The sequence below is a fragment of the Gymnodraco acuticeps genome, unplaced genomic scaffold, assembly GCF_902827175.1.
Source record: "Gymnodraco acuticeps unplaced genomic scaffold, fGymAcu1.1, whole genome shotgun sequence".
Classification (NCBI taxonomy): domain Eukaryota; kingdom Metazoa; phylum Chordata; class Actinopteri; order Perciformes; family Bathydraconidae; genus Gymnodraco; species Gymnodraco acuticeps.
The window spans coordinates 226,150-239,867 of record NW_022990021.1 but is presented as its reverse complement, the minus strand read 5'-3'; the positions used below and the strand labels follow the sequence as shown (position 1 = coordinate 239,867).

Below are 13,718 nucleotides of genomic sequence, written 5' to 3'. Positions count from 1 at the left end.
GGGGCAACTGCATAATTTGGATAGATTATGCTTTTATTGTGAAGGAGAAAGGTCGGAAGTCTCATTGTTTTTGCAGCTGGGAGTCATGTGACAGTCTGACAATCACGTGCTTAACAGAGAAACACACTTCTCTCTCAAACCTTTGAGTGCTAAACAGATAGTATACAACAATATTTTGTTAATTGATCAATACATTAAAAGACAACACAAACGTTTTCATTTTCACTTTTTAATATCACCATTAGGTCTGCTTAAAGTTACATAGCAAATTCATTACCTATCCATTAAGGTGAAAAACACACCGGATTTACTGAATCTCCATCACTGCAAACTAAATCTTCTACATTTACTGACATCACACTGAGATTACTTTTCATTTGCATGCATTTGTTCTCATGAGCTTTGATTTCAGGCACCACAAAATCATTTAATAAGACGTTGTCTTGTATCATGATATAACATCGATATATTGCCCCGCCCTACACATAATCTCTACAAACTCAAAATTGTAAATGAACCTCTGCGAGTTATCCAGCCGGATAGATGAGGTCTTATATTATTTTGACTGTGATTCTTACAAACACAGATGACGTCCCCTCCTCTCAGGATTTCAACCTCCAACACGGTGAAGCTCCTCTTGCAACCAGCAGGAGGCGCTGCGTCCTGCTGTGTAAAGGAAGCAGTTGGTGAAGGGTGGCTTGTTGGAGACGGGGAGGCACCCAGACCTCCAAATGGGGGAGGGCACCTCCATTATCTCCTCTTTTTAGAGCATTTTCATCACGTTGGGATCGTGAAGAGAGAGCAGCGGGGCGTTAGTCATCAGAATCTGGTATTAAAGGAGGACCGCAGTCCTCTGAGGTCACATGAAACGTTTTCTTTCCCCGGCGCTGCACGTGGTCCTCGTTACGCTTCTCATAGGCCATGATCTGTCAGAGAGAGAGAGAGCATTAAACTCCAATTTAAAATAGTTTCCTTTTAAAAAATTCAATTCCAATCTGTATGAGGAAAGTGTGAGTGAAGACCAACGTTGTTTTAAGATATTGTTGGAAACTTTCTATTTGTAAAATGAATGATGCCCAGGAAAGAGAATATCAGTAGATGATGGAGCAGTGGACCAAATAAAGTTATACTACAATGGCCCTAATACAACGTAGCAGATAACTGAATTTAACACATTTGAAGTATTAATTCAGTTTTCTTAAGTTTTTCTCTTAAGGTTAAGTCTCCTTCTGTAAACTTCCAAAACCTGCAGCAGAGACACATTCCACAACAATTTGTTTACAATTTTATTTATAAATTATTAGGGCTGTCAAACGATTAATTTTTTTAAATCAGATTAATCACAGCTTAAAAATTAATTAATCATGATTAATCACCATTCAAACTATGTCCACAATATGCCATTTCTTTATGTATATTGTTGTGGGAATGGAAAGATAAATGAAAGAAGGCGGATATTTCCATTTAACATACAGTATCTATGTTTATTATAACATTTTTCTGCGTGTCAAAAACTGTGGGGTCTTAATTCATTACGTGTTGATTTCTATCAACGGGGGAGTACTTCAGGAAAGTCGACAGAGGGGGGGGGGAGGGGCTAGTGGTGTACTTCGTGACCACAGAGTGTGAACGTTGTGATCAGCTGTTTTAGCGCAGTTCTCCAGTGAAGGGGGGAGTCTCCCTCCGCAGCCGGTTGGCGTAATTTTGGCACAATTCCGTTGTACAGACCGACGTTAACAGCAGCCCTGTCTGTGCACACGGAGACCGACTCTGTCGTCCGGTGATCTAACCGCCTTCTGGAAAAGCTTCACAAGTACGTCGGTACCTAAATGCGCTTTGTGACAAGTGACGGTACGCATTTCAGATTACGCACATAACCTGCGTACCAGTTATGTGCACCCCTGTACTACAGCAAAAGTATTCTCCGTAGGGACTTTCTGCAACAACACCACGCCGTTATCTTGATTCTGATTGGCCAGAAGACATTATCAAAGATGTTCTATTGAGAAGACGATCACTACCTGACAAAAGTTTTCAAAACCATTTCTGGTCTTCTGTATTTCCAGACAAGTGGCTACTGAAACCAATCTTACCAACTGCTGTCTGTGCAATTTACTCAACGCGAGTTGGCGGACTTTATTTAGCTTACTTTAACATCATTTTTCATGGTGGGGCTAAGCCATTTCTTGGTATGGGTGTAGCCTACCCCAGCCATACCCTGGCGCTGCCACTGGTGGGATGTATGGGGCGGGCCATTCTGCACATGCGTTAAATGCGTTAAATATTTTAACGCAATTAATTCAAAAAATTAATTACCACCGTTAACGCGATCATTTTGACAGCATTATAAATTATATAAAATGATTCCCACATGCCTCTTTAAATTGTTTTTATTGATTTATGCATTTGTGTGTTACCTCAGAAATGAACTCGGCCTCGGCCTCGTCCGGGGGGATGGGAATGTTCATTCCACTCACAGCGTTGAAAAGTTCGTACACAGTCATCGCCTCGCTCACACCTCTCTTCTGGAAGAACTGAGGCAGAAAACACAAGAGATTAATTCACATGAAGAACTTTGATCAGAAATATTTTTTCTAAAGAAGCTGCATGTGGAAGGAAACCTCACAGTGGAAACGTTCCTGCAGTCTCTGAAGAGGAACTCCAGAGCGTGAGGATGACGAGGCTCGATGGACTGACTGACATCTATCAACCACACCTACAATTAAGAAATACAATTAAAGTGAGAAAACAGGAAGATGCAAAGAAGGACGATTTATGGGACTTTAAAGAAAGAAATCATTAAATAAAAGATGTGGTTACCTTTCCTTCGTGCCACAGCATGTTGTATTCACTGAGGTCAGCATGAACCAGATTACACTCCTGATACATCTGCTGCATCATCTGCAAAAACATCAAGACAAATAAGGTTAAAAGGTAGATTTGCGCACCCTAATATAGTATTATTCAGTCCCAAAATAACAACATAATAACTATAGTCTTAGTTGTGTGTTTTGAAGACATTTAGCTATTATTCCCATGGAGGATTAATGCACTTATTGTTGGCTTTCTTATGTAATTATTATTTCAATTGTCTGATACACTGAACAAAAACATAAACGCAACACTTTTGTTTTTGCTCCCATTTTTCATGAGATGAACTCAAAGATCTAAAACATTTTCTATATACACAAAATAACCATTTCTCTCAAATTTTGTTCACAAATCTGAAAAAATCTGTGATAGTGAGCACTTCTCCTTTGCCGAGATAATCCATCCCACCTCACAGGTGTGGCATATCAAGATGCTGATTAGACAGCATGATTATTGCACAGGTGTGCCTTAGGCTGGCCACAATAAAAGGCCACTCTGAAACGTGCAGTTTTGCTTTATTGGGGATTATTATACATTACCCTAACCCTACCCCTCACACCAGATACTGACTGGTTTTCGGACCCCCCCAGACCCCCCCAATAAAGCAAAACTGCACGTTTCAGAGTGGCCTTTTATTGTGGCCAGCCTAAGGCACACCTGTGCAATAATCATGCTGTCTAATCAGCATCTTCATCTCATGAAAAATGGGAGCAAAAACAAAAGTGTTGCGTTTATATTTTTGTTCAGTGTAATATCTGCTTCTTTTATTTTTAATCATTTATAAATGTATGTAACCTTATTACTGTTGGGTATTTGATTTGATTTACTTCGCATATTATTTGTAAATGTGTTTTGAAAAAAGTCTATTTGGTTTTTGAAATATATTTAATTGTCTGATTTAATTTGTCAAGTTTCAACCACAAAGCAAAACTCTATGTAAGCTGCTATATAAACACATTTCAATATGTTTATTATTAAGCACAATAATAAAGGTTATTGATTGACTACCTATATGACTTTTATCATTATTATTATTATTTTGTATCCTATTTATTGCTGTATACATAAAACATGTACACATTCTATAAAGTTCCCTTGAAAGTCATTATTTTACACTGAATTCATTTTGTTTACATGTCTGACAGTTCAGTTGCACTGTAAGTAAACTAGCAGTACAAAGTTCACTTCCTGCTGTCCTGGTACTCACATGCAGGACCTGGTAGAAGGCGCTCTTCATCTCCTCTGAACCCAACTTGGCGTCCTTCAGTTTGGGAGCAGGAATGTGATCCTTCCCGATGAAGGACATCACCAGGATGTGCTTCTTCAGCAGCACCACCTCGGGACAGGGGATCTCCGCCTTCCTCATCCTGAACACAAAGAAAATAATAGAGAATGAAAAAATAATAATAATACATAAAACAAAAAAACATATTTAAGCATTTTCTAGGGAAATAAATAAATATAACTAAATATCAACTTATGTCACATTCAGGGCTGGCCCTGACCAATTTGCTGCCCTAGGCAATATTTTAGCTGGTTATATAAGATAATAAGATGTACTTTGTTGATCCAAAATCGGGAAATTGTGATGTTATGAAATTAAAAAAAATATATATATTTTTATTTCTAACTTTTTTCTTCTTCTTTTTTCTCCCCAATTTTTGGCGCCCCCGATTGGTTGATGCACCCTTAGCATTCGCCTATACTGCCTATGCCAAGGGCCGGCCCTGGTCACATTTGATCAATGTATTAACACCAAACACCACTTTAGATCTTAATAAAAAATACATGTGTGCATTTATTTAAGAGGGGAAAACAAACACCAAAAAAGGGGAAAGTTGTTGTTGGCACCTGGTTGTAATACAGTGGAATAACCCTTTAGATACATAAATAAAAGTCCTAATAGGATGAGGGGGTGTACCTGGTCAGGTTGTGCATCTCCTTCTCGGCCCAGAGCCGGATGACCTTTCTTGGGTTCAGTTTGCTGAAGCGGTCGATGAAGCGGTAGTCGTCTTTGATGTAACGGTCTCGGTTCTTAAACTCGTTCAGCGTCGTCTTGAAGACCTTCAGCACGACTTCACTGGGAACAGGCTGCTCCTCCAGACTACAAAACACACAGAGGCAAAATGTGTGGTTAATGATACAGCTCCTGTTCTATAAAAAAAGAAAAGGGCTCCCTAAATGTCTGAGGGAAAATTCACAAAGTGATTACGCTGCTTTCTCTCTGCTCTCTGATGTAATATGGTCGATCACAAGAGAATTGCACGAATAACTGAACAAAGTTGGAGTGAAATTATAAGCATTTTCTGAGAAATGTTGTTGTCTGAAGCAAAGGTATGGAAGCGCTTTATAAATTAAAACATTGCTTGTTGCTTGCATTGTTGCATTTATTTGAAATGAAATGATCCCAGAGGTTTCTAAGTGCCGGCCATGATAAGAGCTGTTTTATTTCAATAGATGGTAGGAAAGGAGCTTCGATGCTTTTTGTATTCTCTGCAGGGCCCAATGTAGAAGAATCTTTCAAACATATACGTATAAATGCTCATTGGTCTTTTTCCTGACATCCACCCACCTCCCTCCGTCAGCGTGGAACACCACCGACTCCTTCCCGGTGCTGATGCAGCCGTTAATGTTCTCCAGCACGCCAGCGTTCACCATCTTGTACATCAGCAGGCGAGTGCGGGGGTCCACCGCTTGTTCCTGAGGAGAGACAGTTTTAATATGACGTAGAACAACTCTCTTTATTATTGTTAATAAAGTGTTTTTGCACGTACAGCGGTGGAGTGCTCCTTCTTCTCGTGCAGCCGGGCGCTGCGTCTCTGCTCGTTGTAGCAGTGCTGCTTCAGAGAGTTGTACACCTGGTTGGATAACTTCAGGTCCATCCCCAAACCGTCTCCAATGTGCACCCCAGGAGCAAACTGCAGCAGGAGGAGAGGAAGTCGTTTTTACATTGGGTTTAACGTAGTCCAAAAGTTCATAAGAAATTCAACCTGCACATTTCTCCTAACGATATTAACTGCCCAGAAAATGAAATGTTCAGTCGTCCTTAACCAAGGATGACTGAACATCCTGATTTATTGAGTTTGTATCAAAACTCTGTGTGCAAAAATAAAATTCTGTGGAAGGTGTTGCACATTTAAACATGGATGTCAATCTGTTCACACTAAATTGTAGAGGGCTTATCTAAACTGAACCAAAAATGATTTGTCAATAATCCTCAACACGAAGAAGATACGTTTTTAACAGAGCTAAAGCATTCTCTGTATTTTCACATTTTAAACTCCTATTTACAATATAATTCCTAGTCCTGCATTAAGCAAATGTTTTTATGGCTCTTTGTTCTGATGTTTGCAAGTATATCATAGGGTTTTACCACAGCTCTATTTTAACATTTGTATTTATTTATGTAAAGAGCACCTTCATCTCTCTTTCCCTTTAGCTTTTAAAGGTCCCATGTCATGCTTTTACAGTTATTACCCGTCCCCTTGTGTGTTATGAAGGTTTTTCTGCATGTAAACGGTCTGCAAAGTCACAAACCCTCAAAGTACACCCTGTAGCGAGTAAAACTCTAACACAGAAAAGACCTGTCTATGCTGCCCCAGAACGCCTCGTTGGAGATTTCTCTTTTTCTTCCTGGGCAAAACTGTGGCACGCTTACACTGTAGGTGCGCCGCGTTTGGGGGTGCGGGTGCTAGTGGAGCCTTGCAGATGGGGGTGCTGCAGCCCCCTCAGCACCACCACCCCCCCCTTCCCGCGTCCATTCGCGATGTCTCACAGATCCCACGCAGCAAGCAGGAAATGAACCCGGCTCACACTGACCGCTCCTCACAGCAGCGAGCCCCGCAACGTCCCGCCAACATGACACCCAGACCCCACGCAGCATTCTCATCTGTTTGTCATTACTGAGGTCATTTTCTGGTTGCTAACACCATTGTAACACATAATCACTGATGTTCCGCTGTAACGGTGGTGATCTCATCAGAACAGAGTGGGCGAGCTGACCAATCAGAGCACAGTGGGCTCACAGGGAGGGGGGGGGCAGGAGCTCCAACAAGGCGTGTAGGACAGAGAGTGAATACACATACTATACAGAGATGCTGTGTGAGAAACCAATGTGAGTGTGGAACATTGAATAATGTAAATCTATTCTAGTAGACCTCAACAATGGAATTATGATCAGTAGAAATGGCCATGTCATGGGACCTTTAAAAAATAAATAATAACAATGTTTTTAAAGGCATTTGAAAAAACATTGACAATGTAATAGTAAATAAAAAACGTTGGGTGTCCTACATTGTCCATGCGCGCGGTGTTCTTGCGTCCGCAGGTCTCTGCATCGTGTTTGGTGGTGATGTTCTTTCCTTTCCCAGAGAAGCCTCTCCTGGGTGTAGTCTGAGGTTTATCTGATAAGAACGCAGAAACACACTCTGCTTTAATACATGCACCTCCCCTAATGGTACTGCCAGGTGTGTCTGTTATTTTGTCCACCCCCTGCAGGAGTCTTACCAGCTTTGTAAGGGTCGTGTTTCGTGTCCTGCCAGTCCACCTCGTCCTCGGAGCTGTCGCTGTCCTCGTAGGGATGAACCATACGGTAGTTCTCAAAGGAGATGGACACTGAACAAAACATCCAAACTGTCAGCTTTACATACTTTACAGGACATTTGACCATATCCATTTTTATAAATATTTCCTCCCTATAAAAGTGGGGATATAACAGGCCAAAACATTCAGGACATTGAGTTACAGTGGAGGTTTTTTATTAGTATGGTATGAGTACTTTTCCTAAATACACTTAATATCACACTTACAAACAATAATAATAATCATCCCATTTAAGTAAGAACCTTTGCTGTCTCCGTTGAATCTCTTCTCCTCGCGGCGCAGCTGATCATCAAACTCGCGGTCGAACTGCAGCTGCAGCAACTTGGCGAGCACCTGGTCGGACGTCGTCTCCGAAACTTCGTCAGACAGCAGCAGATCTGCAGCCGGACTGAAACACAGAGAGAGAGGGAATAAATCGTGAACAGAAGACCGTCAAATCATTTGAGTTTTTTTGTTCGTAGTATTCAATCTTCAAAAAAAAAAAAAAAGTGGCTAATTGTGATCAATCACGGATTGTTATTGAGATTTATCGTGATTAATCATAGATTATTATTGCGATTAACACAATACTTTTTTAAATGATTGACAGCACTAATATTTACATTTCCACATACAAGAGTTTTAAAAACATTTCTTTATTTGCTGTTAGCATTATACACACATTCAGATTGTGAACACAGGTGAGTCACACAGGTGAGGACCTACTCAGTGAGGGTGGGGAAGGTGTTGTCCTCCTCCGTCAGCTGATTGGCCAGCTGTTCGCTCATCACATCTGTCAGAGAGCAGGCGGGGGCCGCAGGGGCCACGTGCCCCCACGGGCTCTGGATAAAACACAAAGAACACACATATAACACTTAGGAACACACACTCACACCAAAACACTTTTACACTGATGATAAGCTGCGACACAAGAGCAAAAGCCAGTAAATTAGCTACACCTGGCTGAAATGGTTGTAAGTTTAATAAATGATACATGAAAATATAAGTCTGGTCCATTTTTCTGTATGTAAAATCTATAAATAAAGTCTGTATGAAAAACTGTACAAGCTTGGTGTTCACATGGAAAGATGAGGACAAAATCTAAAGATGTGTATTTGCAATTCATAAGATAAAACCGTAAACAAATAAATAAAGGTAGCCTGGCGGCAGATATTAAAGCACCGTTGGACTTTATTTGTGAATGAGGCAGTCACCAGTGTGATGAACACACAGAGTGAGTCATAATGGAAGTATTCATACAGTCTAAGGTCAACACAGGATCCAGAAGTGAAGCAGAGACATGTTCAGACATGTCTGAGCTCAGTCCACACCCACCGTCCTGATGGGTTTTTAGGGCTGAAACTGTTCTTATTTATAAAATTAAGATATCAAATTAGGGTTTATTTATAATCTGCCATTTACTCCTGTTCTAAAATTTCATTTTTCATGTAATCGTTTATTTGAACCGGGACAATGCACATTGATGAACATTTTAAACAAAATAATGCTTTCAAATGTAAATGAGCCGGATTTTAGCTTTGAGCTCATTTCCATCCGTAGTCCCGTCACATACAACATTTATGACAGTTATATACATGGCAAAAATAAATACATGACATGCAGACAGAGCATGAGCAGCATACACGCATTTACCACATGGCAGTACAATGTAGCAGCTACGATATCAAGTGCAAGAGGAGATACCCCTGTGTTAAAGTGCATTTAGCGGTGATTACACGTCTGTTTGTTTCTCAACCATTCTTTGAGTTGACCTTTAAAACTATTGAGAGTGGGACAATCCCGTATCTCAGTTGGGAGGCTGTTCCAGAAAGAGCTGCCTTTAATGGAGAGGATATTTTGTCCAAAAGTGGTCCGTCTATGGTGGACTTCACAGTCTCCTCTGGTTTCCGACCTAGTGCAGCGTCCAGTGTGTTTTTTTGTGGATTAATTCCCCTAACGGAGGGGAGGGGGCATTCCATGTAAACATTTATTAAAAAAAACACATACTTTTAAAATACTTAAAATTAGGGATGCTCCGATCGATCGGTCACCGATCGATATCGGCCGATACTCACTCTCTACCGATCGATCGGTGCTCTCTAAACATGCCGATCGCATGACGTAAAATACATGACACTTTTCTCTGTGTGCGGCAAAACAAGCTCGCCAAAATGTCTTCACCGGTCTGGCATTATTTTAAGGTGTCCGAAAAAGACAGTAAAATAGCGGTATGCAACGTGTGTGTGAAGCAGAAATCCTGCAGCTCCGCCCGCCGGACCGGTGAGCGGAGCGAAACACACAAGAGTTAGACCTAACACACCTAGCTATTTTATCTACCTCTGGAACAAGCTAAACTAGTTATTATAGATCAGTGAGCTGCATGAGATACTGACAGGCTGTCAGGAGAGGGAGAGGGAGAGAGGGGGAGAGAGGGGGGAGAGAGGAAAAGAGAGCGCTTCCGCTCATTTCTCCCGAGTTATTCTCCAAAGTGAATGTAAACTTGAATAATGTACATCATTTGAATGTAATAATTAAGTTGATTGTTGTTTGTGGAAGCTCCACAGAATGAGCCCCATTAACTGAGTTTAAACATCACTTTTAATGGAAGATTTAAAGTGATGTTTAAATCTTCCATTTAGGCCCCGCCCACTTGATCGGATTGGCGATCGGTATCGGCCGACACTGATTCCGGCGATCGGCCCCGAAATTGGCGATCGGAGCATCCCTACTTAAAATGGTCAAAACTGGTGGTATGAATGAGGCTTTCTGTCAAACACCTTGATAGCTCTCTTGTACAGCTGTTCTATTGGTTCAGGTTTGTGGCACAAGCAAACGACCAGTTTGTAAAACAGTATTCAATGTGGGATAGAATCATACAGTGGAGGTATGACTTTGCAGCATTGACAGTTAAGAAAGGTCTCATTTGTTTAACATTTAGCAAGTTGAATTTAATGGTATTGGATACTTTCTTGATATGCTTCTTAAAAGTCAAGTTTGAGTCCAATATGACTCCGAGATACTTGAACTGGGAGACTAGGGGATATGTTATGTCCTTTCATTTTATAAATCAGCTATAGTGTCTTACTAGCATCTGAGTTAATGTGATTATCGCAAATAACAGAGTTTATTTTGGAGCGAAACTTATGCCAACATATCTCTAATCATGGCACACCCAGTGACCAGAGCCCTGGCAGCTGCGGACTAATGTGACTGTCCACTCACAGTGAGCTAAATTCGGCCTTTTAGGGAGGCGACTTTCAAAGAGGCCATGTTAGAAAACAGCTAAGCAGAAGCTAAAGCTAGCAGGCTAGGAAGCTCACCGACATAGCTTCGTGGATTTGAACACAATTGAATGTATAACACACAATCAAATGATACAGAAGCTTACCTTTGGCGTTACTAGTCCTATTTGATCCATGATTAAAACAACTTCGATTAGTCGTTGTTTTACTTGAAGATTGAATGGTGGCTAGCCGCTGAGCTAATGTTAGCACACTCCGGTTGGGGCAGATCTGGAGACGAAAAGGTCCTGAAAAGAGGCTTCAACAACGTCCCGCGATGTGACAACTACACACAACAATGTTATGAACTTAACTTCAGTGAGTGTAAGAAGATAATGTTCGAGGTTTTTCTTTCAAATAAGTTAACAAACAGTGTAAACGAGGTAGATATAATTTATGTGAGGAGTTTCCGAGCTGAGTGGACCCTGGAACAACAGGAAAACGTCACTAGGCCGGAAGTCTACCGCCCGCCTTCACAACATAATAAATAAAATAAAAACAACAAAGCAACAAAAAGGCCGGTTGTCATGTAATCCGTGTATCTACCGTCCAATTGTTCTTCTTTATTAAACACGTAAACGGAAGAGCGTTTGAGAGGCCTTTTTGCTTTTTACCTTACTAAATGGTCTAATGGTCATTGGAGCGAGGGGCGGGGCGAAACTCACGGAAGTGATTTCAAAACAAAAGCGGTGATAATATTATAAACAAAGGGAAACAAGGTGAATTTAGCGATCACAACGAAAACGGCCAAGACACATATTGAGCCCAGAAAATTGATGTTATTAAGGGCTGTAAATATAATAAGCCTCTGTCTAAAATGGACAACGTTGTTAGGAGATTTAAACTATAGGCTACAGCGATTCTGCACTGCGGTCAACTCCGCCACCTCTCGAGTTTTTCCAAATCAGCTGCTCTTCATTCCTGCTATATTTGACGAGTGATACAAATATGTTTTACCACAAGTTCTTAAGGAAACTGACACTGTTGGACTCGGTTCTAGTTTGACTTCTACCAGAAATAAAATGAAGTACTTTTGCTGTGTACTTTGTGAGTAATCCTCTGTCATAGTCCCCTCCTTAGTAGGCTACATAATGCATGTTTTTCTGCTATCTTTGATGAATGATACACATATAATGTTACCATTAGTTCTTAATTAAATTCATACTGTTTGACTTGTATTAGTTAGCCTACTACTAACAATACATTGAAGTACTTTTACTATGTATTGTTTGAGGAATACTCTGTCAAAGTCCCCTGCTGAGAACAAAATCTAGCCACTTCTGCTCAATTTGATGAGGGAATTATTTTTTGTTTCCATTAGTTCTTCGTGAGATTAATCCTGTTGGACTCAGTACTAGTGAAACTACCCCCAGAGAAGTACTATGAAGTACTTACTGTGTACTTTTCCAACAATCCTCTGTCAATGTCCCCTCCTGAGCAGTGCTTGAATTGGAATGAAAAAGGTGCCAGTACTCTAAAATCAGCAACTTTTTCAAGTCAATTTTATATATACAGCCCACAAACAAGAATTTGGCTACTATAATGCTGGTGGGTTTGTCTCTTTACTACTGTATATTTTAGAAAGGTTCACTGTACTTAACATTTTTTATGATAGGCAGCGGATATGGCTATAACTCAGTAAGGTCAATATTAACTGAAAATATAGCAATCAAAGTCTAGATCTTCTGCTGAAGACACATGAAGCAGAGACCTTTCAGGTGAGAGCCCCTCTGGTGGTGTTCAACATTAATGACAAGGAAACAAAGCTCTGGTCAGAAGCATTTTTTATAAAAATCTTTAACAAAATTAAGTATTTCTGTACATTTTGAATGCAATCTAACTTTCCAACTCAGAAAACGAAAAACGAAAAAGTGCCAAAAGTCTTCTCACATGGCTGAGCTGCTTTGCAATATACTTCACCACTGAAGAATACAAATATGTATAAAGTAAACTATGATGCAATCTAACTTTCCAACTCAGAAAAATGATAAAGAGCATGAACAAAGAACATGTAAAAACAAATGCAAAATTTGCACAATCTAAAATGAGAAACTGTAACTGCAAGTAACAAAGTCTGAGCCATGGTAAAGAGTTACATTGAACACCAAGCTGATCAGATAACTCCCTGGTTGGTCTGAAGTCCTTCTATCTCCAGGATCTGTACAAATCGGCACATTATGCCAAAAGTCTTCTCACTGGGTGAGCTGCTTTGCAATATACTTCACATTGTTAGAAAAGGCTCCAGAAGGCCTTGGGGACATCAGTATCAGGGGCTGGAGCTGGACAGGCTCTTTCATCAGCACTTCTCCTTCCCTTTGCCAGCCAGGACCTCACATACTGTTCCGGATTGAACTGTCCTAGTGATGGTCCATTACATTTAATGAAAACCAGGCTGGACAGTCGGCTGACAGAGAGAGCATTCCTTTTTGCAGTAAGGATATCGTTCATGGAGCTGAATGCCCGCTCACACTCACTAGTGGAGACAGCGATGGTTCGGACTGCTTTCAGTAGAGGCTCCATGGCAGCAGGTGTACGGGATGCCCTGGTTTCCTTGTTTTCGCGAAAGCCCTGAACAGTCTCTCTTCTGTCCACTTTCAGCACTTCGCACAAACGTAGCACCTCTACGTCCCCATACTGTACGTCTAACTCCTCTTCAGGCCAACTTCCAGGATGGATAACTTTCATGTCCTGGATTAGCTGATTGTCCCGGGCCTCCCGGCCATGTAATGGGATTTCTCTTGTGCTGACATGAGAGGAGGTTGTGGAAGTCATTCTGTGTCTCAGATTCTCTACCATACTGCGGAAAAACTGACCTGCATGAATCTGTACAAGCCTGCCATTCTCACGCAGGGCAACACCCTTGAAGGACTTCTCAGCTAGAGCTGTATGAACTGTAGTCATGTGTGGGCCAGGCATGGTGACCATGGATTCAAAAACCCGTATTTCTCGAGTTAAGAGCCTATCTGCTGTAGGCAGTGTCATCTC

At 41.0% G+C, this 13,718-nt stretch overlaps 1 protein-coding gene across 1 annotated transcript; it reads right to left on the bottom strand.

The window, feature by feature from the left end:
- Window positions 1-213: 213 nt before the first annotated feature.
- riok3 (RIO kinase 3 (yeast)) lies at window positions 214-11,342 on the bottom strand. The gene is made up of 13 exons (XM_034214218.1): window positions 10,841-11,342; window positions 8,179-8,294; window positions 7,716-7,861; window positions 7,378-7,485; window positions 7,165-7,274; window positions 5,646-5,789; window positions 5,444-5,571; window positions 4,793-4,975; window positions 4,079-4,238; window positions 2,821-2,901; window positions 2,627-2,716; window positions 2,418-2,534; window positions 214-926 (listed from the first exon to the last, which is right to left on the bottom strand). The coding sequence occupies exons 1-13, from the start codon at window positions 10,868-10,870 to the stop codon at window positions 813-815; spliced, it is 1,527 nt and encodes a 508-aa protein (XP_034070109.1). The 5' UTR covers window positions 10,871-11,342; the 3' UTR covers window positions 214-812.
- Window positions 11,343-13,718: the final 2,376 nt, after the last annotated feature.